Source organism: Hippoglossus stenolepis, chromosome 19 (assembly GCF_022539355.2).
Source record: "Hippoglossus stenolepis isolate QCI-W04-F060 chromosome 19, HSTE1.2, whole genome shotgun sequence".
Lineage (NCBI taxonomy): Eukaryota > Metazoa > Chordata > Actinopteri > Pleuronectiformes > Pleuronectidae > Hippoglossus > Hippoglossus stenolepis.
This window is the reverse complement of record NC_061501.1, coordinates 17,206,866-17,229,575: the sequence shown is the minus strand read 5'-3', so window position 1 is coordinate 17,229,575 and position 22,710 is coordinate 17,206,866. Positions and strand designations below refer to the sequence as shown.

The following is a 22,710-nucleotide window of genomic DNA, read 5'->3' as shown; positions in this document are numbered from 1 at the left end:
CCTGATATTCAAAATGTCATGAAAAATTACCCTATGGCTTGAATGCAACTGTAGTCCTTCTGTCCTCGTTTCCTAACTGAGATTTATACGTTCTAATGGCCTCTGACTATCAAAACAACCAACACTCCTGAATGCAACATAACCAGTGTTAAAGAGTTCTGAGGGTGGATTGTTCCTCTAAATGTTTCCTATCGAGTGTGCATGCTCCAGGTCCAGCCGAGCACAGAACGAATCTCTACCAAACCAGAACAAGTCTCTAAAACTAGATAGAAACTAATTCAAAGCAGATTTTTTTTTTTTAAAACAATGAACCATGCCCATTGTTCTCTGCTGTAATTGTCACTCTACAGAAAAGTATCGTCACAGACATCAAGTGTGAAGCTGCGTTTCCACCTCAGGAAGTTTCCCCGAGAACTAGGATCCTTTGTTTGAACCCCTTCGTCTCCACCGCAGGGACCAGGGTCCAAATTTAGTTCAGGGGAAAAAAAACGTGGAATACTCAACTATTTCCGCAGTAACTCATAAAATCAGTTTCCTTTCCGTAAGTCCAGAATACATTTTGTTACTCGTTTTCCTCTTTTTTTCCAATCATATGAATCTCATCCGAGTTTGTTGTCGCTTGATTTATATAGCGTCATCATCATCGGACAATTTTATGCATTATCGCCACCTGGTGGACTGGAATTGAACAGCTTGTCGTAGCTGTCGGTTTTTACATACATCAGCAGGATAATTTGGTCTTTGGAACACGGTGGAAACGCAGGCAGACAACGCGGCTTAAGGCATGATGGGAAACCATGTATGAGGCGATTCGACCACAGTCATAATGGCACAAGAAGCAGAATGAAACACTGTGATGGCAGCTCATGGACACGCGGCTCTGAAATCTGTCCCCGTCAAAAAGGAACGAGCAGACAAACATCGTCCAGAGAAAGTTGAGTCAATCCCTTATATCCATGGGTTTTAGCGTAAAGAGCGCAGAAGCAAACACTTAATGCTTTAGAGCCGCTGCAGTGGTTCAACCAATCAGCTCGTTGACATGACGGCGTCTTCCCAGAAAACTGTCCTATTGCACTTGAACGCCGCGGCTGCAGAAAGCCATCGAGTCCTGAATCAAGTCGTCCTTACGTCCCTCTTTAGAAACAGTCCGTCGCTTTCTGCGTCGTTCGCTGATCGAAACGTCGGCTGCAGCTCGTTCAACTCGTTCCAGAATTGGGAAATGAGGAGTTTAAGTCGTCGTGCGTGCGGTTCTGTGTGTGCATGTGTGTGTGTCTGTGTGTGTGTTACAGGTCAGACATGGGTCTCGATGTAGGAGTGTGTGTGAGAGAGCGAGGGGGTCAGTGGCGGGCCGGGGTCTGATTCAGCGGCGGGGTTTGGCTCTGGAGAGAACAGCTCCTGATAGGCTCTCTTCCACTCCTGGAACTCAGCCGACGACAGCTGGGGATTGGCCAACAGCCTGTCAATCAACGCTAGCTCCCCCTCCCTGTCCTATGGGGATGCAGAAACACAGGAGGAGGGGTCACTTTTTAATTTTTTTCCTTTTAAACCACTGTTCTTTAAAAAACGCAGACAAACGAAAAGCAGGACACACACTTAAAGGGATACACCGGTTCTGGTGGGATTTGACATGAGAGAGTTGGTCAGTTTGTGAGAAGACAGACAGAAAGATTCTTCATGTGCTCGACAATTACTATCTAATTACGTCACAATGACATTTTATTAGAAATCAAACATATTATCTATTTCTAGCTGCTCTAATACCAATTTATAAGTAAGGTACATTTCATAAATGGTTTATTAGTTACTGTTGTGCAGTAAATAAATTTGTTCTAAGCCGTTAGAAAAACAGCTCTTTAATTTGTCAGGAAGCCACAGAAAAATTAACTATTATTATATAGTTATTGTAAGAACCTTTATATTATTTACTTTCCTATTTAAATTGACTAATTCTCTCTTTTGTTTTGGTTCAGTTTTGAAACATGAAATGACTTGGAAAGAAATTTGCATCTCCGCTGTTTCCACAGCAACCGGAGCAGATGACTTATCGCTGCCTGTCCACACACATAAAACAGCATCTCTCGTAAAGGGCGGTTATGTGTAGAGGCGACGACACGGCTGACTTTGTTGTCTGCGGTGTGGTCTCGTTATTTTTCATCCCAACTCCCCCTGGAACTCGGTGTATTCCTTTGAGAGACGCAGGACAGGGCGCAGACACGTAAGCTCCTCCACCCGACGCGTACCGGCAGACACGGGGCAGCCAAAGCCACAGATCCTCCCCCAGGAAACAGCCAAAGTAGCTACAGGCACAAGGGACAAAGCCCCCCCCCCAACGCCCTCGCCAAACCGTACCTGTCCACGTACACGGAGGAGGCCGACAAAGATACAAACTCCCAGAGACAAGGAAAAACAACAGCCACAGCAAAAAGGAGGACGAGCCACTTACAGGCACCCAGCCCGAGGAACATAACCATAGCTCATGTAGCATAAAGCCACAGATGGCTGCTCGATGGAGCTCGAGAGAAAAGACTCACAACACAACCGAGGAGACAGACTAAGACAGATGACACCACTAAAACTAACAAAACAGAGACATTCTGCAGCACGGCTCAGTGTGTGTGTGTGTGTGTGTGTGTGTGTGTGTGTGTGTGCATATGCGTACATTATGGTCAGAAAATGAACAGTGAATCACAACTAGCTCCATAAAGTGAGATGCATCAGCCTCACACAAAAGAAAAGCATTCAAACAGAAGGAGGGAGTAAAGGATTTGAATCCATCTGTTTCTGTGGAAATGTTTGATGTTTTAAATGTGACATGTTGCAATTTACAGTTTAAGATTTCCATTAAAATCAAACACACAATTTTCGATTTATGGTTGAAAAAATTTCAGCAAATACACCAAATACTTAAGCCAGTGGTTGGATGTAACAAAGTACATTTATTTACTGGTACTTTTCACTTTAACTTTTACTACTTACATCAGCAAATATCTGTATTTTCTACTCCCCTACATCTTTTGTTACCATCCAGCCTTTTCTTTAAGTGTCTTTCTCTATGTGTCTGTGCACATTCACTCCACCTGGTCTGTGTGTTTACACCGTGAGGGGAAGAGCATGAACCAACCTTGAGCGTGGAGGTCAGGATCCGCAGGCGATGCAGGCGATCGTTGAGCTGAGGGTCGGCGGCCCGTCTGAGGAACGACTGCCTGAACTCCGACTGACCTTTGGCCTCCGACCCGCGACCTAAAGGGCAAACGCCGCCCTGCTCGCAGGCCCGGAACAGGTCGCCGAGGGACGCACCTTCACTGCCACCTTCAACGGAGAAAGAGAGTCGCGCGTTTCATTCAAACCCTCCGATAACTCCTCTGGGTCACAAGATTTAAAGTTTAGGCTCGTATCTGAGGGGATTGATCTATTTCTCAGAGCAGCCACTAGAGGGCAGCACTGCACATGACAACACAGAGTACAATGACGTCAACTAAACACAGAAGAATTAATGATGGTAAAATCCTGTTCAGCCTCAGGGGCGTCTTCTCCACTTTTTCCATTTCCTCTACTTCACGATGATTATTATACTTCATCGTTCGTTTCTTAATTTTCTCTGATAATTCACCTGATTACATGTATTAGTCTTGTTTACTATTTCAGTTACTTCCTGTACGCTGCTGGACTCACCTTGGCAACCGGTGCACCCACGTCTCATTAGCCTCATTAGACGAGTGTGTGACTGGAGTGTGTGTGTGTGTGTGTGTTACCCTACTTGATACCGACAATGATTATAATGTGTGTGTCCGCCTGAGAGCGTTTTTTATTTCTGGAACATGTATTGACGTCAACGTCTTCACCTTAAAAAAAATCTTTTCAGTCTCTGTTGGCTGTCAAGACACATTTCTGCTTTCACCTGACGGCCACCAGCCCACACACACACACACACACACACACACACACACACACACACACACACACACACACATTACAACACGACACCACATGCATGATCCTGGATGGACTCACCATTGTACGTTTGCTGCACTTCTTTCGCAGGAGGCGTGAGGAGTGTGTGTAGGTTGCTGTCTCTTGGCAGCGTGAAGCTGCGGGGTTTCCCTCCCTGGGTTGCCATAGGGATCAGCCTCTGCATCGCCATGGGCAACGGGACATTCCTCTGTGCGGGGAGAGTGTAAACGGCTCCGGCCGTCATCGTCCCACCTCCAGGACCGGGCTCAGCAAACACTGCGTCCTCTGTGGTAACAGAAGACACATAACATCGCTCAGTGTTTTGTGTCGTGACTTCAGAATTTGGGATTTAACTTAAAAATCGTATTCTTCTATCGTTAAAGATAAAATGTTTTCATGCAGATGTTTAGAAGAATGTCTGAGCCTCCTGATTAATATCTTTTATTTTGTCCGGTTGTGTCCATGAAGCCTCTAACAGGACGTTACCTAATGGTCCGGTTTGTAAGTAGTGCAGTCCGGCCTCGGTCAGCGGCGTCTCAATCAGGTCCTGCCAAGAACGTCTCTGAGACGACGACGAGCGGCCCGGGGAGCCCGTCTCGCTGCTGCCCCCTGCAGGACTGGAACGGTACTGTGGGACGCAGTGGCCGAGACAGACAAAAAGTTGAGTAATCAAGAATAAATGAATACAAATTTTTGATGACAAACACCATCACACACCTCTACAGGATCACATCTGTACTGCACGTCGCTGCTGCTGCTGCCCCCTGGTTTTCTCCCGCTGTGCGTGGTGCCTCCCCCCAGGGGACCAGGGTGGTACTGCGGCTCGGCGGCCACGGCGGGTGGATCGCCACACAAGAAATCCTCCTGAGAGGAGCGTGAGCGAGACGTCTCCGTGGAAGAGAGTCGAGTGGTTCGGCCTTCCAAGTAGGCACTCATCTGACGGGGGAGAGGAAAGAGCGAGGATCATTGACACACTTCAAAAAGGATGTGATGACTTCCGAAGGGGGGCGAGTTGATTGGATGAGTGTGTGAGGGGACGTATAAGAAACAGGAAAGAAGAGGGTGTGAGTGTGTTTGAGATTTTGCAGAAAAGCCAAACACCAAAGACTCCTGATTATCATGATTTCCAAATATTATCTCAAAAACATAGAGGCGTGTGTGTGGTGCTGTCATAGCTGTGATTGTTTTAGTTTTCCAGTTTATCCGAGGCTGCAAAAAAAAGAAAACAAAAACGCCCCGAGACAAAGATGTTAAATGTAGAGCAACCAGATTCTGAGCCAATTATAGCGACAATTATCCCAAATGTGGCCTTAACGACTCCCTGGAGATTTAATGGGCGATAACGTCAGCTGATAAAATGGACTGCGAAGAAGCACTGAGCAGGATTTTTGCCTTCAAGTACAGTACGAGCTTTATGTGCACAGTCGTGTGTGTGTGTGCGGGTGACTCACTGATGGAGGCCGTGGGTAGGTATCATACGGAGGTGGGGGACTGTCCTGCTTGGGGCTGGAGGTGGTGTCCTCCTCATGCTCGCTCTCACTCCAGTAATCTGCTGGAAACCCACACAACAAACTGTCAGAAACACAAGATCCCATCTATTCTATGTATAAACCTCCACAGGATTTATCATCCAAAGATCTTAAAGACACCACAGGAGGTAGAAAATTAACTAAAATTAATTTACTGTCTCTGTTTGATAGTTTAAAAACACTGTCGTGCAGCAGAGATCTGCCGAAGTGAGCGAACCCTCACCCTGCTCCTGACGCATCCTCTCGCGCTCAGCGTAGCCCACAGCGGCCATGTTGAGACGACTCAGCCATCTGACAGAAGAACACAGCATCCAGACAGAAAGGTTATATTTACCAAACTATTAAATACATGTAAATAAATAAACTGAAACTGTATTTTTGCAAAAAAGTGAATCAGCAAAATGAAGTACAATCAATTGACGACGAGATGTGATTGGAAACACTTAATTCAGTATTTTATGTGAGTGTGTGTTATATTTCCAAAAGTGTCAAACTTCTACAATTAATTGCATTAGCTGTTTAAAAAGTATTTATGTCCAAATGTATCTTAAAATTAAAAAAGCACGTTGATAGGATGGTTGAGGAGCTCAATGTATTATTTGTTTTTCACTATAAACAAGTGAAATCAACTAATTAAGTTGATCTAACCTGCACTTTTCTACCAGCAGATATTATATCTCACCCTCCGAGGAAATATATTGCAAATGTGTTCAGAGCCACTCGTCCAATATAAACTCAGGCCTCCTTTTATTATTTATCAAATGAAACGTTTATTTTTCAGATGTGTTTGGTGAAGGTAAACAGGAAGCTGCTCTCCTGCCACACACAGTTGGGAGTTTGCCCTCCGGCGTGACCTTGGTCCACGTTTAGCACACACTGCTTTACCTGTTCATGTCATCCACTCCATCTGCTGCAAAGTAGAAACTCTTGACCTTGGGGTGACACGCTTTGAAAGCACTAGAGAAACAGAGGGGGAGATTTTTTTTAGAGCACATACAGTAAAATGCACATGCAAAAGTAAATACACATAAATATGCAATAGACCTTTTCATCATGCACTTACTATTTCTTGCGACATTCACTGGCTCGGTCGATCTTGAACTCTGGAAGACTCACAAACCCCTCGGCCTTCTCATCCTGAACACGGAAATTAACAATATTCATTTATAGGAAGGAAAAAGCTAAAGGGAAATGACAGATTAAGGAAAATTCCAAGTTTATTTTGATTGTAACTGTGAAACTATGGCCTTGTGGCTCTAAGTCTCACAATATCTTTCATGAGTTCGTCAAACACTATTTAGTTTTGCCTGGAACACGTCAAGGAGAATTTCTTCTGCCTCCTGCTGGTTGACAACATGATCATTTGTTTTTTGCAAACAGAAATGAAGTACGTGTTTATTTGCATATAGAGCAGGGAAGTGAGATCTAATCAAAAAGTGTGAACGGACATTATAGGAGCCGCCCGCTTGTGATTGGATCGCCCAGGGTCTCGGTGTAAACCTTCCCGAGCCTCACCTCCTCGTTGATGTACCAGTACAGGCAGTTGTCCTTCAGAACAAACCAGTACTTCTTCCACTTCTGGGAAAAGTAACCCTTGGCGTCTCTCTTTCTCCACAGCCAGCCCTCGCAGTCTCCTCTGCCCAGCGCCTTGCAGGAAACACGCCTCCGGCTCAGGGAGGCCAAACCTCGTCCTGGAACGACACGCGGCAAAGAGAATACAAATTAGAACAGCGTAGCACTAACTGCTCATTTTTAGCCCTTTTGTCCTGGTGTGAATTAAAAGCATTCATAAAAACAACCACGTCCTAATGTTCCAATGATTCTTGGCAAGATTTCCCCGAGCCTGGATGTGACGGAACACTGCGGCACTGCAGTGAGGTGAGAGGTGTTTAATACAAACTGCCTTTTCCTTCTGGCATAAAAGCCCTGTAACATTTTTCTCAGCAGGCTCCTCATTAGAGATTACCGAGCAGAGCTGGCTCCCAGTTGCCGGAGAAACTTTTATTGTGCTGTATCCTCAAAAAAAAAATAAAAAACGTCTTGCAACTCAATATTCCATTTATTTTCTGTGGCAATGGAAAGTGCAGCGTGTGGTGCCTCTGTAAAGGAGAGAACTTTCTTCGACAGTGCAGGAGACGAGAGAATTAAAGCTCGAACGTGCAGCGTGAAAAGGGGAGAATATGGAGATGATTAATAACTTATATACTCAGATAGAGAAGAATCTGTAAGTCAAACAGCGATAATCCGCTTTTTGTGCAGCAGCCTCAGCCCCGACTAATAAACTGATACCATCACTAAAAGCTCACGGCTGAGGGGGAGACTTATTTTAGAAAATAAAGATCGTCTCAGCCTGGAGAGAAGAAGTAACTAATATTTCATTACCTGTTTGACAAAGCGGCTGCTCGCTGCATTTAAAGCATCGATTCATCTTTGTTATAATTTTTTAAACTTCGCTCGCAGTGAACAAACGAGGCCATCGTAGGAAAAAGGGCAGATGGAGCTGAAGCTTTCTGAGTTTCTCACGACGGCAGATGGTGAAACGAGTGAAAGGCCAGTGGGAGAAAAACAAACACGTCCAACATGTTGATCTTTGTGGACGGTTCGGTCAAAGAGGAGGAAAGTTACGAAAAAGGACAACCAGGGGGTGAAGTTACCAAAAAGAATAAATGGAAAATGAAGCAACTAATCATCGTGTGAACCGTTTGTACAAAAGTAAAGAAAAAACGGACAAAACTGTGATTTTTGAGAAACATTTGACCAAAACATGAGTCGATTTTTGTGCCTTCTCACGTAAAAGAAATGCTGAGTCACTGGATTCATCATCTGGACTAAATGTACAGTACACAGCAAACAGGCCAATCTGGACTCACCAGAAAAATCGGTGAAATGAGCAACGACGTGTTAAAATGCAAATTCGCTGCATGTGAGGGAAAAATGTTTTGTCCTGACTCCAAAATGATTTCGTTGCAGAGGCTCCAGCTGAAGCAGATAAATAATTGAACATCTCCAGCAGGATAAAGTCCCAGCGGGTAGAGGATATAGATCTGTGAGGTCGGTGAAGTTTTAATTTACGTTTCAGCGGTTGAAAGAAACAAGAAAACTGTGATTTATTACCACCAGTATATATTTAGATGCACGGTATGAATAGATTGTTGCATTAATGTGCAAAAAAGACAGTATTAGAGTGAATTTTATAGATAATTACTCATTTGATGCAGGAGTTAAACAAGATTTTGCAAAAGAATGAACAATTATAGCATTTTGAGCAGCAGCGCCCTCTACGCGAGCGATTGAGTGGTTTTCATCTCCACGACATTTTGGGGAATTATGATGGCATTTGTCTCTGCTTTGTGACATTTATTGCTAAATCTTGAAGACAAATAAACATCCTTTCTATAAGTCCTATGAACTGCAGCGTGGTACAGATTGATGTAGTAAACAAAAGCAGAAAATGTGAATAAAACACGTCACTGAGTCGATTGACAAACGAAACAGAAACAGAAAACTCTCCTCTAAAATCCTGAGAAATAATGTATTTGTGTAAAAACTGATCTTTTCTCTGGAAATCAATAAGTGTCAGAGATTTCCTCAGTTTTCTTCCTGACTGCACAGTTGTTTCCAGGAAGCAGCAGCTCTTGCACTTTCACACAGCGTCCATTAGTTCTGCCTCCCCCGAGGGAGTGAAGCAGTGAATGACCACAGCTGGCGAGCATCTGGGGCGTGGCGGCAACTCCTGCTCACGCTGAACCGAAACATGTGGCTTTCCCCGCTTACCTTTATTCTTCTTCCTGGTCTTTGACTGCAGAGAGGAAGACTGCTGGTATGTCTGCGAGGAAGAGAGAGAGAAAGAGAGAGAGAGAGAGAGAGAGAGAGAGAGAGAGAGAGAGAGAGAGAGAGAGAGAGAGAGAGAGAGAGAGAGAGAGAGAGAGAGAGAGAGAGAGAGAGAGAGAGGGATAGGGCCGTCAGGATGAATCATTGGCCTTTGTTTGCTGCAAAGGATCCTGGGACATAAAAGATGACAGAAAAACACGAACACAGAGGGAAAGTCGCTCTCTCGTTATCTCTCCCTCACACACACACGCATGCGGGGATGAAAAAGTCGACCTCGTGTTGGACTTCAGCAGCTCTCACACGTCTAAACTTAGAAACGGAGGGAGGGAGAAGTGGCCCGACGTCCAGGTGACGGAGGAAAGGTGAGAAAATACAGTTCAGGACCTCGGGGATGAAACGGAAACTCTGGTCGGCAAAATGTGAAGGACAAACACGTGACTCCCTTTTCTCCGTACTGCCACAGCGCCGGTTAGTTCACGTCAGCTAATAATTGAGCCCTGATTGTTTATTTAGCTTCTGTATCCAAAAAGCAGGTTGAATGTCTCTATAGTTGTGTTTGATAAACTGAAGAAAACTTAAAAACTCAAAGTTTCCCAGGCAGATGTTCCAAGTGGTTTCCTGGAAACTTCCAATATATTGTCCTAAGAATAATCTGGTACTTAGCAGTGAAGTACCAGGACAAAAAAGGTCGTATTAGATATAATGAGGGCACCTGCTGCAGCTAACACTTTACGAATCTCCCTCGTAATTAGAACAGAACTGTGGGTATTTCTGGGAAATATCAGAGTAATTAACAGCTAATGCTTGGAAAATATGACGTAAGTTTTAAGGCAATTTGCAGGAAAATAAAGGACCAGTAAAAAGAATAATTACCTGACTTATTTCTACGATTTCTACTGACATGTTTAGACATTTAATTGTGATCGTAAGCTCAGAAATTAAATCCCAACACATGTGCATCATGTTTGTGGGTTCAGATTTGACAGTTGTGACTCAAAGGAGGAGGAGGAGGACGTCCAGCCCCTGCAGTGTCTTCTCCTCACGTGTCTGCAACAACCCTCATTTTTTACGACGTGACCTTTCCACAGGTCAGGACGACCACAGACGAGCGCCGATGTCACAATATTACACATGTCAGAACCTGGAGCTCGGCCATTCGCGGCCCCACGCTCAGCAAGACAGATGACACGGACCCGCCCACACCCGCTGACACGCCATCTGCCATCCCAGCACCGAGGCACACGGTAAACACGCAGTGGTACACGGCGGCATCAGGCCCACACATGCAAACACGTTTAATTTCCAAAGAGATGCTGTCAAGATGTATAAGGTCACCGCCGGCCGCAGTGACGGCGTGGACGGCAGAGCGGCGAGCTCAGACGGACAGACAGGCAGGGAGGACAGATGTCATGGAAGTGACAGGGGGGTGATAACAAGTCAGCATTCGCTCAGATCACACTTCACTACCGAGCTTTTTCATCAGGGGGGAAAGTATCTTTTTGATTTTCCTCACATCTGGAAACAAACGAGATAAAAACTGATTTTCTAGGTTAAAAAGTCTTTTGCTTGAAGGGAGGAACATGAAGTTCAGCTTGAACGTCATTTCCACATGTTAAACTAAACATACAGGGAGACCCACAATGCAACATACAACAGAAAAACAACTGTAAAATAAGAATTAACATAACGGTACAAACACCACACGGTCTAAAGGGTACGAGTGAGAAACAGCTCGGCCCGTTAGCAGCTGGCTCGGCTGTAAATAAGGTGCAACGATATATTTAAATAATACTCCAGTAAACAGATGAGCTCATTACGTACAAAGCACTGGGTCACAGGATGTAATCCCACACTACGGATCGCTCACAACATTTTCTATCTGTACTGGTCTGTTATTATATATAGAACTCAAGGGATATAATAAATAATTTGACCTGTTGATGTAAACTATATAAATATATGTTATGTAAATGGGAAAAAAGAAAAAATTACGTGATAGATGGAGGCGGGGTCTTTGGGCGGAGAATCCCTCTGATTTGTCTGCAGGACATAGTGGGAGGGGCTTTGGCTGTGGTGGCTTCGCCTCTTGGCGCGTTTGGTCGTATCATTGGTCCGTTTACCCGGACGAGCCGTGTGGGAGGAGTAGTCGTCGGAGCCGGTCCTCTCCTCAGCACCGGGCGGCCCCACGTAGCGCATGAGTGACGCCTCTGTTCAAACACAGAATCAATGAAGTAGACATTAGACATATCAAGTTTTACCGACATAGCTTAATGATGTCACATGCTGTTAATCAATGCTTCCTGTGAAGAGGTTAATAATCTCAGTGAGGTTCTTTCAGGGTAAATTAGAGACTAATTTCAAAATGATAAAAGTCAAAATGTCAGATCACTCGAGGATTCTTCAAAATTAGACGACTGGTTTTTAAAATAAATCATAATATAGTATAAAAATTGAGTAAAGACATCGACCTTTAATCAAATCATCGTAAATTTGCCAATTTTCTAGTTTTCATCTTTGAAAATATCATGTTAATTTGTGTCTGAAGAGGTGGAAAATATGATTTGATTTCAGCAGCTACTTCAAGTCTCCTCGTTGGACCTTTAAGTCGTGACTTTATTTCTCAGGTCTGTTTCTACGTGCTGCTTTTTATCTAATCGATAATCTTTTTCATCTCAGCCAAGGATTGTAAGAAATCGCAAATACGAAGGCTTGAGTTTGCTGCTCGTCTTCCCTGCTCTCTCTCTAAAATCGTGCCCGTCAATAAAGAAAAGATAATCCACATAAATAAACATGGGGATAGAAAACCTTGTTTGTTATTTTCTCATTTATTATACATTCCTCATATATTATTGTGCCACCGAGTTTCATCACAATGAGAGATCGAGGTGGAATTAGTTGGATCCATAATCTCCTTGTGAACGTGCCCGTGCATGTTGACACGTACGACTGAGTGTTTATTGAACCTGTTCACAGACGCACTCTGTTTAAGCGCCTTCCATCTTTTTTTATTTTCCACCAACTTCTTTCCACCGGAGAGGAAACCCAGGTTTCTCTCTCTCTCTCTCTCTCTCCCTCCTTTTCTCTCTCTCTCTCTCTCTCTCCTCAACGGTTCCCACCCTCATGTCCTCCCCTGGTTGCTAGGCAGCGGCCAGAGGAGAGTGAGACACCGAGAGGAGCTGCTGTCAGCGTCGCCATGGCAACTGTGTGAGTGATTCAGGTGGAGGTCAGGGGGAACCGTTATTTATTTAATTTTTTTTCCTGCTTTCTTTCCTTCCTCCTTCTCTCCACCATCCCATCCCATCTCTCTCTTCCTTTCTTTCTGTCTTTCTTTCTTTCTTTCTCTCACTTTTATTCTTCCTCTCCTTTATTTTCTCTGCCTTTGTGCCGACGGTCCACTTTTCTTTTCATCTCCTCATCCCCTGTTATTTCATTTCTCTGTGATGCTCATCATACAGAGAATTAGAGAAAGAGATGGAGGTGCATTGATCTCCACACACACACACACACATATCTATTCATAATCCAGAGAGATGGGAACATTTAATAGACTCTTAACAGGCTCTTCAGGAGGTGCACGCACAGACACACACACACACACACACACACACACACACACACACACACACACACACACACACACACACACACACTACACGCCGACACTCACCTCTGCGACTTTCTCTGTTGAGCTTGGCTGGGTCTTCATAGTCGCCCACCCAGTTACACTCCACAGGCATGGAGATGGGCCTCAGCCTGCCTACAAGCACACACACACACACACAACACCAAATAAATTTAAATGTACAAGACAGGACTCTGCTGGGATACATTGTCTTCTCTGACATCCATTTAATTACAAGAAGCAACAGGTCTTCATTTATCCATTGGCAATAAGTGCTCTCTGTGCTGTCATCATTTTTATTCTTCCTTTTATCAAACGCTCTTTAAGTCGGACACGCACTGTGCACGATATGACTCAATCCCAGAGACTAGTTTTAGAGTTTCAGCTTCGTTGTGCATTGTTTGTCGTGCAGTGTTCAGGGCCCTCGGGGACCAATCAGATGAGTTTCTAACACGTCTGGGGCCAATGGTTCAATGTGAGCAGTCAGGTCGTAGCTGGACGACACAAATCCTGAGCTGAAGCTTTCCAACGCAGATGAATTACTCAAACAGTGCGAGTTAAAAATATGTCTAAAGACGTACAGCGTGTGTCCATCTTTTTCTTGAATTGTCTGCAATGAACCAGTGATTTTAAAATCTTCATTTGTCTTATTGAAGAGTTTTTCAGCCGGACGAGACCGAACTCTTCACATTGTCGATCATCCCATGACTTTACCATATGTGGGCGTGGTGCAGTACACAGGCTCCTCCTCTTCTCGCCGGTGAGACTCTTGGTCCAGGAAGGAGTTCGGTGACTCTGAGCGTTTAGCGAGGCTGACAACGCCATGGTTACGAGAGGCCTCATCTCCAGACAAGGCTCCCGTCTCATCTCTATGGCAACAGCAGACGGCACAATTACCAGGAAAAGAGAAAATATGTACATCAAATTCAGAGCTGGTCTCTTCTGTCTATGTCTTTGTTCTACGTGTTATAAGTTGATGTTTTAATCCTTGACACAGACACAGTACCTGGGTGTGTACGGCTCAGCGGGCGGGGGAGGGATGTAGAGGTCGTGGAGGGCAGAGGTCTTGGTGGGGGTGCCTGAGGGTGTGCCGGAGCCGCTGCCTGGACTTCTGGTTGGCTGAAGACAAAAAAACAACAAGTGAACAACACAACAACACAACTGTTGAAGACAACAAACTAGTGATGTTGTCAGAAGAAGCAGATTCAAGTTTTGACCAAAGACACATTTACGTGAAGATGTAAACAAAACTCCTGAAGCAAACTGACATTTAAAATGAGCTTCTTTAAATTTAAATAATGTCCAAAAATACAAAAGGCACTCTGTAGAACATTTAACTTCCACAAAGGCCCAGCAGTCCTTTACAATTCAACAAAGCTCCACCAGATTGCACATATTCATAGATACCAGTTCCCTAAATATGCCTGATTTTATTCATCAGAATCCATTAATCACTCCCTGGGAAATGTCCTATTCAACAAAGTAAAAGAAAGTGAACTTTAATGGGCTCTTTCTCAGCCCATGTCCCATCCTTCCACTAAGTTTTGTGGAAATATGTTGAGTAGGTTTTGCATAATCCAGCTCACAAACAAAGATATAACATCTATGGTGGAGGTAGAGGTTTTCCCTCGTGTTTGTGATTGTGCAGATAATCTGTGTTAATGATGATATGTTTCATAATTCACAGGAGCATGGGGGAATGTGGGTGGAGGGTGTCATCACCGTTCCCTTCCCATTCAGTCTGATGCGTTTCAGCTGGCAAACAAAAAACCACGCTGAGCCACAGAACCCTGACCTAATTACACACTTTGGCTGCCGCCGTGCGGGGAGCGCGAGCACCGTGGGGACTTATGTGGGCCAGCGTGGCGCTTTAATAAAGTCTATAAAAGGTAGAGCTGGCCCCACCTGAAGAGCCAGGGGTTTCCAGCGCATGTTCTTCAGCAGCGCGGGGGCGGAGCTGAGCGTGCTCTGCGGACGCTTCTTCAGGGTCAGGGACACGACGCCTTTATCGGACCTCAGCGAGCCGACCAGGTTACGCAACTGCCAGCCCACCTGTGGATGGGAGGGGACAGTGGGAAATATCTTGATCTGGATAACGAAGAATAAAAATCACAACCCCGAGTTATACACAGTGTTTGTGTTCTTGAGTTCTGTCCACGTCGTGATTGCATCGGGCTTGTTGAGCCTTCTGTGCCAGGCAAATGGGTGTGGAGGTGGAGAGTCTATCTATAGAGCTTTCATGTGATGTAACCTGCCCTCAATTCAAAAACAATCGCTTCTTATCATTTATTCCTCCTCTTTTCAAGGCACTTTTTTGCGCAGAACTGTACCAACGCTTCTGTTTGTGGGAGATTTGTGGCCAAAAACATCCTGTAGACAAGAACAGGTTGTTTGCTGTTGGAGGCAATAACTTTCTCATTAAAACCAAGGAGCAGCTCTTTAAATTGCATTTGCTTGACTGATCTGAGATGTGATCGTGATGCAGGAGGAGCTGCAGGAAGGGTCAGAGGATCTGATTACGTTAACAGAAATGCACGATGCATCTTCACCTTGTAAACTAAGGGCACAATCTGCAACACAGATGTGAACAGAGCGGTGGCTCAACCAATAAACGTCAACACGCCGAATTTCAAATGAGATGCATCTGCAGGGATTTATCTTTTCTGACAATGTTAACTCTCTCAACTCTGCAACACAAAAGATACGTTGGTATGTTTTTCCTGCTGTGATGTCAACGCTTCAAATCTCTAACAGCAGCAAAAGAGTCAAAACTACTTATTCAGCAGAAAAGAACCTAATCAATATGAAAATACATTTTTAAACACACACACACACACTGTAAGAAACCCACCACAGTCTGGTGATTGACTTGAATGACTTCATCTCCTGCATGGATCTTCTTACAGCGGTCGGCTGGAGACTACAGAGCCAGAGAGAGAGAGAGAGAGAAAAGAGAAAACCATGAAATGATCTGAACTTATTGATCTCTGAATACAATAGAGGGCAACTTTTACAACAGATCGCACTTAGACAGGTTGTAACACAACAGAGGAGACGCCTTGAGGAGTCGTCCCTTTGGAATCTGATGAGCTGTTCTAGCACTAAATGTCAGTTCTGCAGATACTCTGAGTGAGACTCTGTTTTGTGTATCGTACGATCTCCGTCTGGATGTGAATCTACTTCACTGGGTATTTATTTATGCCACAGATTCAGCGACGCCGAGTGTTTGGCTGTAATTTATGATGTGAAGGATTTTGATCCTCTCACCCCTTCAGTGGTTCCTGTGATCACGTGGAGGCCGTCGTAGGTCGACTTGATGTACATTCCCTGATGGACAGAAGAACAGAAAAGAAGGAGGTTTCGTTAAATTCAGGTCAACTAGGAACAAGTCATCGTTCTTAGCTCGAATTTTTAGAAATTCTGCGTAGTAGTAGGAGTTACTGGCGCTAAATCCCCAGTCAGGTGTAATTAAACCATTGAAGAAGAGGCAAGACAAGATGGTTATACTGGGATTCTTTCAAGTTAAATAGTTGCAATGTTGACGTCCATAAGAAAAAGTTCAGATTCAAACTCCTCTACAGTTTCCACATTCAGTACAAACCAGTTCAAAGTCAAACAGGGTCATTACCAGTCCTTCGGAGGGTTTGATGTTGGTGAGGTGAACCAGCTCCAGATGAGCCGACTGGGAAACCAGAGGGTCTGATGACACACACACGATGTGCTCACACACCTCGGACAGGGTCTTACACTGCAGAGAAGAGGAAGAAGAAGAAGAAGAAGAAGAAGAAGAAGAAGAAGAAGAAGAAGAAGAAGAAGAAGAAGAAACATTATAAACAGGTTCACTGGTGCTGCTTTATTAAGAAAACACAATAAGAAAAACTTGTAACTCAGATTTGTCAAAATGTGACTTTTTTTAATAACTAACTGGTCTTGTCTCTTTATTTATTTGAATGTTTTATGTATTACGATTTCCTCCATGTGTCGACACAACAGCTGCAGCAGCTCTGGTTGACTACTGATGATTGTCGTAGCATTTTAAAGGGTCAGTTCAAATAATAAGGAGTAAGTAATAGTAAGTAAAAGTAATCTTAGTTATTTTTTGCAGATTGTTCTCAGTATTTCTTCCTCCACACTAACGTATTTATTTTGGATAATCTACAGCAAAGATTTAAGAGTGACATACAGAAGGTGTGAGTTTATTCTCACACTCATGTGTGATACTCATCGTGTTTTGGATTTTTGCAGCAGGTGCAGAACCAATTTTTATTTTCTCCACATTATATAAAAATAATGTCCATCTTGATGTTTATTTCTTGGTTGTTACCACATGAATCGGCTTCATCGTCTGTTTCACCGCAGACACGTCGACTCGTCGTAATGAGGCTCAGGTGGAACTAACAACAGAGGCGCCGGCGCCGCTTCAGCCGTTACTGCGCCGCACCGCAGCAATTAGTGATGTTATTAGAGACACCTGTGTCTGCTGCGAAAAGGTCAATTAACCGTACGCGTCTCTTCAGGAGGCGCTGACCCAGAGAGGACGGGACGTGGGCTTTCCTCTGGAAGGACGAGTCGCTGCTGAGTTTATTATATTTGATTTAATCTCAACAGACTTTTTATTACATCGGGATGGAAACGAATAATAAACATAATTCAAATCCTGCACAAAGAAAACCAAAGGTATCTGCACAACTGCCAATCATTTCATATCATTTAATCTATGATCAGGATTAATTCTGATTAAACCACTTCTTGAGTAAATGTTCCATCCTGACCAGGCTAGCTGTTTCCCTCTGCTTACAGTCTCTATGCTAAGCTACGCTAATCACCTCCTGGCAGTAGAAAAGTTAAAATAAATTTTTAAATGCTACTGCAATCACCGATCATATTCATTGAAAGATGAGAACAAGAGCTTTAGCTTCTGTTTGTCGACATAAGAATGAAATTGTATGAAAAAAATAAAAATAAACTGGAAGATTCCCATCAACAGAGCAAATAAGCGACATCTGGCCGAGGAAGCAGGACTCACCACATGAAGGATTTTGTTCTCCGTCTCAAACACGGTACAGTCCTGAGGGACAAGCAGAATTTAATGTAGCGCGAGCAGAACATCCTGTCTTGCACACACACACACTGACACACAAACACAAAAACACACACCACCCCATCCTGCTGCCACTTCTGTGCACTGTCTAGGCCTCACACTGCTGAACCGCACACCTGCACACATCTCGTCTGTACCCTCGCAGATAAAAACACGCCCACACAAACAAACACATTTATCTTTTTATTCTCTCACACACACACAGTCACACACACAAACACAAACACACACCAGCCATGCAATAGACAGAAGGTAAAGACGTAAATAGCAAAGACTCATTCAAGGATGCAGCAATAGAGTCTGAGGCTGCTGCATCACACACACACACACACACACACACACACACACACACACACACACACACACACACACACACACACACACACACACACACCTGTTCTTTGGGGATATGACAACCCTCTGCCTCAGACTTGAAGTAGAGGAGAATAAGAGCTATCAGCCTTCAAAACAACAACACACACACACACACACACACACACACACACACACACACACACAAACAATTGCACACACCTGCTGTACAATGGTGGTGAGCTCCAGGCAGAGCTGAATGACATTATTTCGGGTTACTGAGTAGTCTGCCACTGCAGCAAACGGAGACCTGGGAGGAAAAGATAACACACCGGTGTGTCTCATAATGATTCTGCTGCATTAGATAATGCACAGCGAGAGACGGACAGCAGCATTGTTAGAGAGGGGGCAGACACACAAACAGATGACAACAGTGGCTTTACACACAAACACAAGAAGTGGAAGTCGTGTACGACTCAGTCAGTTTTCAAGCAACCAAACATTTGCTGCTTCCTGTTTCTTAAATCTAATGTTTTGCTGCTTCCTATTTTTTCTCGTGATTTCAGGAACAAGCATCTTGCTCTTTTGACCTTTTACAGACTAAACTATAAATTGATAATTGGCGGATTAATAAATTATGAAAATAAGCATCAATCGTTTTTAATTATTTTTAGTTTTTCTGTAAATTTTTTAACCAAGACAAACTTCAGTTAATAACCTGTTAAAACTGGGGGTTTCTGCTTTTGTTTTATATCTTTATAAACTTAATATATTTGGTATTTGACATTTTGTCAGATATAATAAGACATTTGAAGCCTTTGATTTAGAGAAACGGAGAAATTGATGCTCCTCAGGATTTCCCTCCATTTTATTATACTATTAAGAAACTAATCTGCAGATTAATCAATAATGAAAATAATCACTAGTTGTGAACACAACTTTCACCCTACACTAAAAAACGTGTCTTCATAATAAACATTCCCTAAACTTGGAAGAGCTGCACGTGTGCACCAGCCTCAGATTGCATTCCACCTAATTAACTACCACAGCTAATTAAAATGATTAATGTTCTGTCCGATGTGAATATGGTCCATGTTTACAAGGTTAGAAAAATGTCAAATGCAGCTGCCTCAGTCTCAGAGAAAGAGCTGCTGTTCACTGATCAGTGGACAAAGGCTCTAAATGTCCGGAATGAATATTAATTCTCACAAAAGCAGAACTGTAAAGTGATATCAGTTTGAGCACTGCAGGTAGACTCGGGGGGAAACTGGAGAAAACACCCTCTTGACGTCGTCCCTCTTGAGACTCACAGCAGAGAGGAGGACACAGCTCCGGTGGATGAATGAAGCTGCATTAGTGAACCAGGTAAATGGGCCACCCTGTTCCCAGTGCTCCAATTTACACAGCTCCCACTGACTTATCATCTCAACCCAGGGTTTGGAAACAAACAAACAGAGAGGAGCACAGTTTAGGCCTGGATGTTCTTTTGACTAAAATGAACTGATGTGCGGAACGTTATTGGGCCACTTTGGATTTATTATGCTTAACAGTGCTTTGCCACTGGCATCATCCGTGTTTATCGTGGTTTTCAATGAAGAGAGCACATTCTGCCGGCAAGTTCATTTTTATAAAATCCCATTTTCCTGAGAGAAGAAGGTTTTGATATGAGGGTCTCTGTGCGAACACAAGGTTTCCTAATGGGGCCCCTGGTGTATTGTAACATAATAGACTATTCAGGTGTGAACCGGGTGCGAGCGATAAGGAAATGTGCTGCTAATGATTTCATGCGCACACACAAAGGGACCAATGCATGTAAAGTGTTTCTGATACACAAAGTCATTACGATAACACAACACATTCAGGCTAATGTACATTATGGCTACAAAACCAATATGGTGATAAAATGACACACAGAGAGACACACACCATTACTTTCACGTCATTGTTCTAAAGACCCGGATAAAAATTTCGGCCACAGCCTCTCGTGTATGATTTATCTGTGATGTGTGTGTGTGTGTGTGTGTGTGTGTGATTTGGGTCATCAGTATTGAGGCTGAGTGCTATATATACGCAGGACCTAAGGCTACACAGACTGTTTGCTCACGATCAGCTTCCAACCCCGAGACAACACTCGGAATACACAGCTCCGACGATACAGCGCGAGAAAATACCTGAGTCTGACGGCGTCATGCACTTAAGGTCATTTAGGTCACGAAAAACCTTTGGCACCCGATTGCTGCCACTTCTGTTGAATTTAGAGCCACAATTGGGTCAGATCTGAAAACTCGGACATGATTCACGATTTGTTTTTATTCAGTGGGACGAACACGTTCTGAGGTCGTCAACTCCGACCTCTGATGTGAGCAGACGTCCATAAATCCCCTTAACAGCAGATCTCAGAGAGGCGACACTTCTCACAGCCAATTATCTGGCATCACGGCAACATTACATTAGTAGTATTATGGCGACTGTTGCTCCAAAGCGTTTACAGAAAAGGAATATTAATAGTAGTTTCTATTTTATATTTTATCATGATTATTAGTATAGTATTGATATGTTTTATCCCATATAACTTGACGTGAATAGGAAAAACGTCTTTAAAAACCGAATTTTTGGGGGAAATAATCCAATTAAAAGGAAAAAACCTAAAACTAAAAGGTCAAACAATAAGTTTCTCTCGTCCCTCTCAGGAGTAAATAAGTACATAATAAAGGTTTCTGCTCGATACCGATCTGAACACATCTTTCCCTTTTTCCTGTGGTGAATATCAAGTGCATACAGGCGATAATACACCTGAAGATTCCCCAAAATAGAAAATGAGTCACTGTTCTCCTCCTCCTCCACATCATCTGATACTTGAAATTTATAACAAAGTGAGTTCATGACTTACACAAGACAAAAGCTTGGCACGGCCCGACAATCGGTGACTCACACAATTGACACTTGCGTGTGTGCATCCCAGAATATCACCATGTTAATTCTGAGTTACTCCTCAGTGGGTATTATCGATTCAGTCAATACCACTCAGCCCTGTCCTCCACATTGGATGGGAATTTATAGTCTCCTCATCTACTATATTGGTTAAAAATAGCAACACGAAAAAAAAAAGAGAACGAGAACTACAACTGCATTTTGAGGCAATCAGCAGAACACACCACACGTAAAACTCCAGTCTGCGTGGTCCTGTTATTAATTCATAGGCAGACGCTTTCAAATGTGCACATAAAGAAGAAAACGAGGAGTTCAAAGACGCAGAAACACGACTTCCAATTTCAGTCGTCGTGCAGAGATGAACCCACTTTCCTCCCTGACGGCTACAAAGGGGACGGGTTCTCCTCCTGCCCTGCTCGGCGGTCTGATGTCGGCGCGGAGACGAAAATTGTGTTCGTCACCACAAAGGAAGAGAAGAGTACATACTGTACATTTAAGGAGACATCATCTGCGACGTATCCGAGGGAGATAAAAGTTCATTTGTAACTCGGTCTGTGCTAATTTGCCTGAGTTGTAAAGCTATTAGGAGGGACGACACAGATTAGGGCCCTAACATGCATGGAAATCATAACCTTTTCCACGTCGTTAGTGTCAACTAATGAATTCAGCACATCGCCCACCACGCGGCTCCTATTCCTCTTATCCCGCTTGTTTCCCCCGCTCATTTGCTATTCTTCAGCAGTGGAAATCGATTCTAGGAGATGATGTTTCACTGGAATAAAAGCTGCTCTGCGATCGTACGCTTGTTAAATCTGCTCGCGTGACCTCGCGCAGCTGGAAAACGCTCGTTTCTCCACATTTGGTGTGTGAAAGCAGCGAGCGCAGAGCTGCAGATCTGTTGAGTCTATCCCTCGCTCAATGTCGCTTTGCCATTCACAGTGGCATCGCTCTGCGTGGGCGACCCCGTGTGCACTTGCATTAAGTGTGTGTCAGTGCGTGTGGAAGCGTGACGGCGTGCTAGTGTGTTTGTGTGCGAGTGTGCGTGGGCGTGATTGTGGACATGACTGCATCTTTTTATACGTGTGTGTGTGTGTGTGTGTGTGTGTGTGTGTGTGTGTGTGTGTGTGTGTGTGTGTGTGTGTGTGTGTGTGTGTGTGTGTGTGTCTAGATGGCCTCAGGACAGATGTGGGTGCCTGGCATTTCAAGAACCGATGTCAAAGACCTTTAGTTCAGTATCTGCTGTGTCGTGTGCAGGAGATCGTGGCGTGTCATGAATAAATGAAGTGACAGAGAAGACGAGAGCGAAGGAGAGAGACGGAAAAACATGGTGAGAAAAGGGTCTGACATGATCCCCCTGAAAAAAATAACATATTTCTTAAAAGATGTCAACAAGCAGCAGCTGCAGGAGAGTCGGTGTAGACAAAAAACATATG

General features: G+C 43.9%; 1 protein-coding gene across 4 annotated transcripts in view; it reads right to left on the bottom strand.

Moving 5' to 3' along the window:
• Positions 1-108: 108 nt before the first annotated feature.
• The window catches only part of cnksr2a (connector enhancer of kinase suppressor of Ras 2a), a 35,853-nt gene continuing 13,251 nt past the window's right edge, over positions 109-22,710 (bottom strand). The window contains exons 4-24 of one of the 4 annotated variants that reach the window (XM_035142932.2): positions 18,569-18,656; positions 17,960-18,001; positions 16,562-16,681; positions 16,201-16,260; positions 15,785-15,853; positions 14,839-15,021; positions 13,940-14,052; positions 13,648-13,802; positions 12,979-13,068; positions 11,304-11,518; positions 9,255-9,306; positions 6,996-7,171; positions 6,544-6,617; positions 6,366-6,437; positions 5,704-5,771; positions 5,403-5,503; positions 4,669-4,887; positions 4,438-4,579; positions 4,012-4,236; positions 3,122-3,309; positions 109-1,488 (exon numbers count right to left, since the gene is read on the bottom strand). In XM_035142932.2, coding sequence (XP_034998823.1) covers positions 1,291-1,488; positions 3,122-3,309; positions 4,012-4,236; positions 4,438-4,579; positions 4,669-4,887; positions 5,403-5,503; positions 5,704-5,771; positions 6,366-6,437; positions 6,544-6,617; positions 6,996-7,171; positions 9,255-9,306; positions 11,304-11,518; positions 12,979-13,068; positions 13,648-13,802; positions 13,940-14,052; positions 14,839-15,021; positions 15,785-15,853; positions 16,201-16,260; positions 16,562-16,681; positions 17,960-18,001; positions 18,569-18,656 — 2,650 coding nt within the window. In that variant the 3' untranslated portion in view covers positions 109-1,290. The remainder of the gene's footprint in view (positions 1,489-3,121; positions 3,310-4,011; positions 4,237-4,437; positions 4,580-4,668; positions 4,888-5,402; positions 5,504-5,703; positions 5,772-6,365; positions 6,438-6,543; positions 6,618-6,995; positions 7,172-9,254; positions 9,307-11,303; positions 11,519-12,978; positions 13,069-13,647; positions 13,803-13,939; positions 14,053-14,838; positions 15,022-15,784; positions 15,854-16,200; positions 16,261-16,561; positions 16,682-17,959; positions 18,002-18,568; positions 18,657-22,710) is intronic. The other 3 variants (XM_035142934.2, XM_035142935.2, XM_035142936.2) reach the window with 3 other exon arrangements.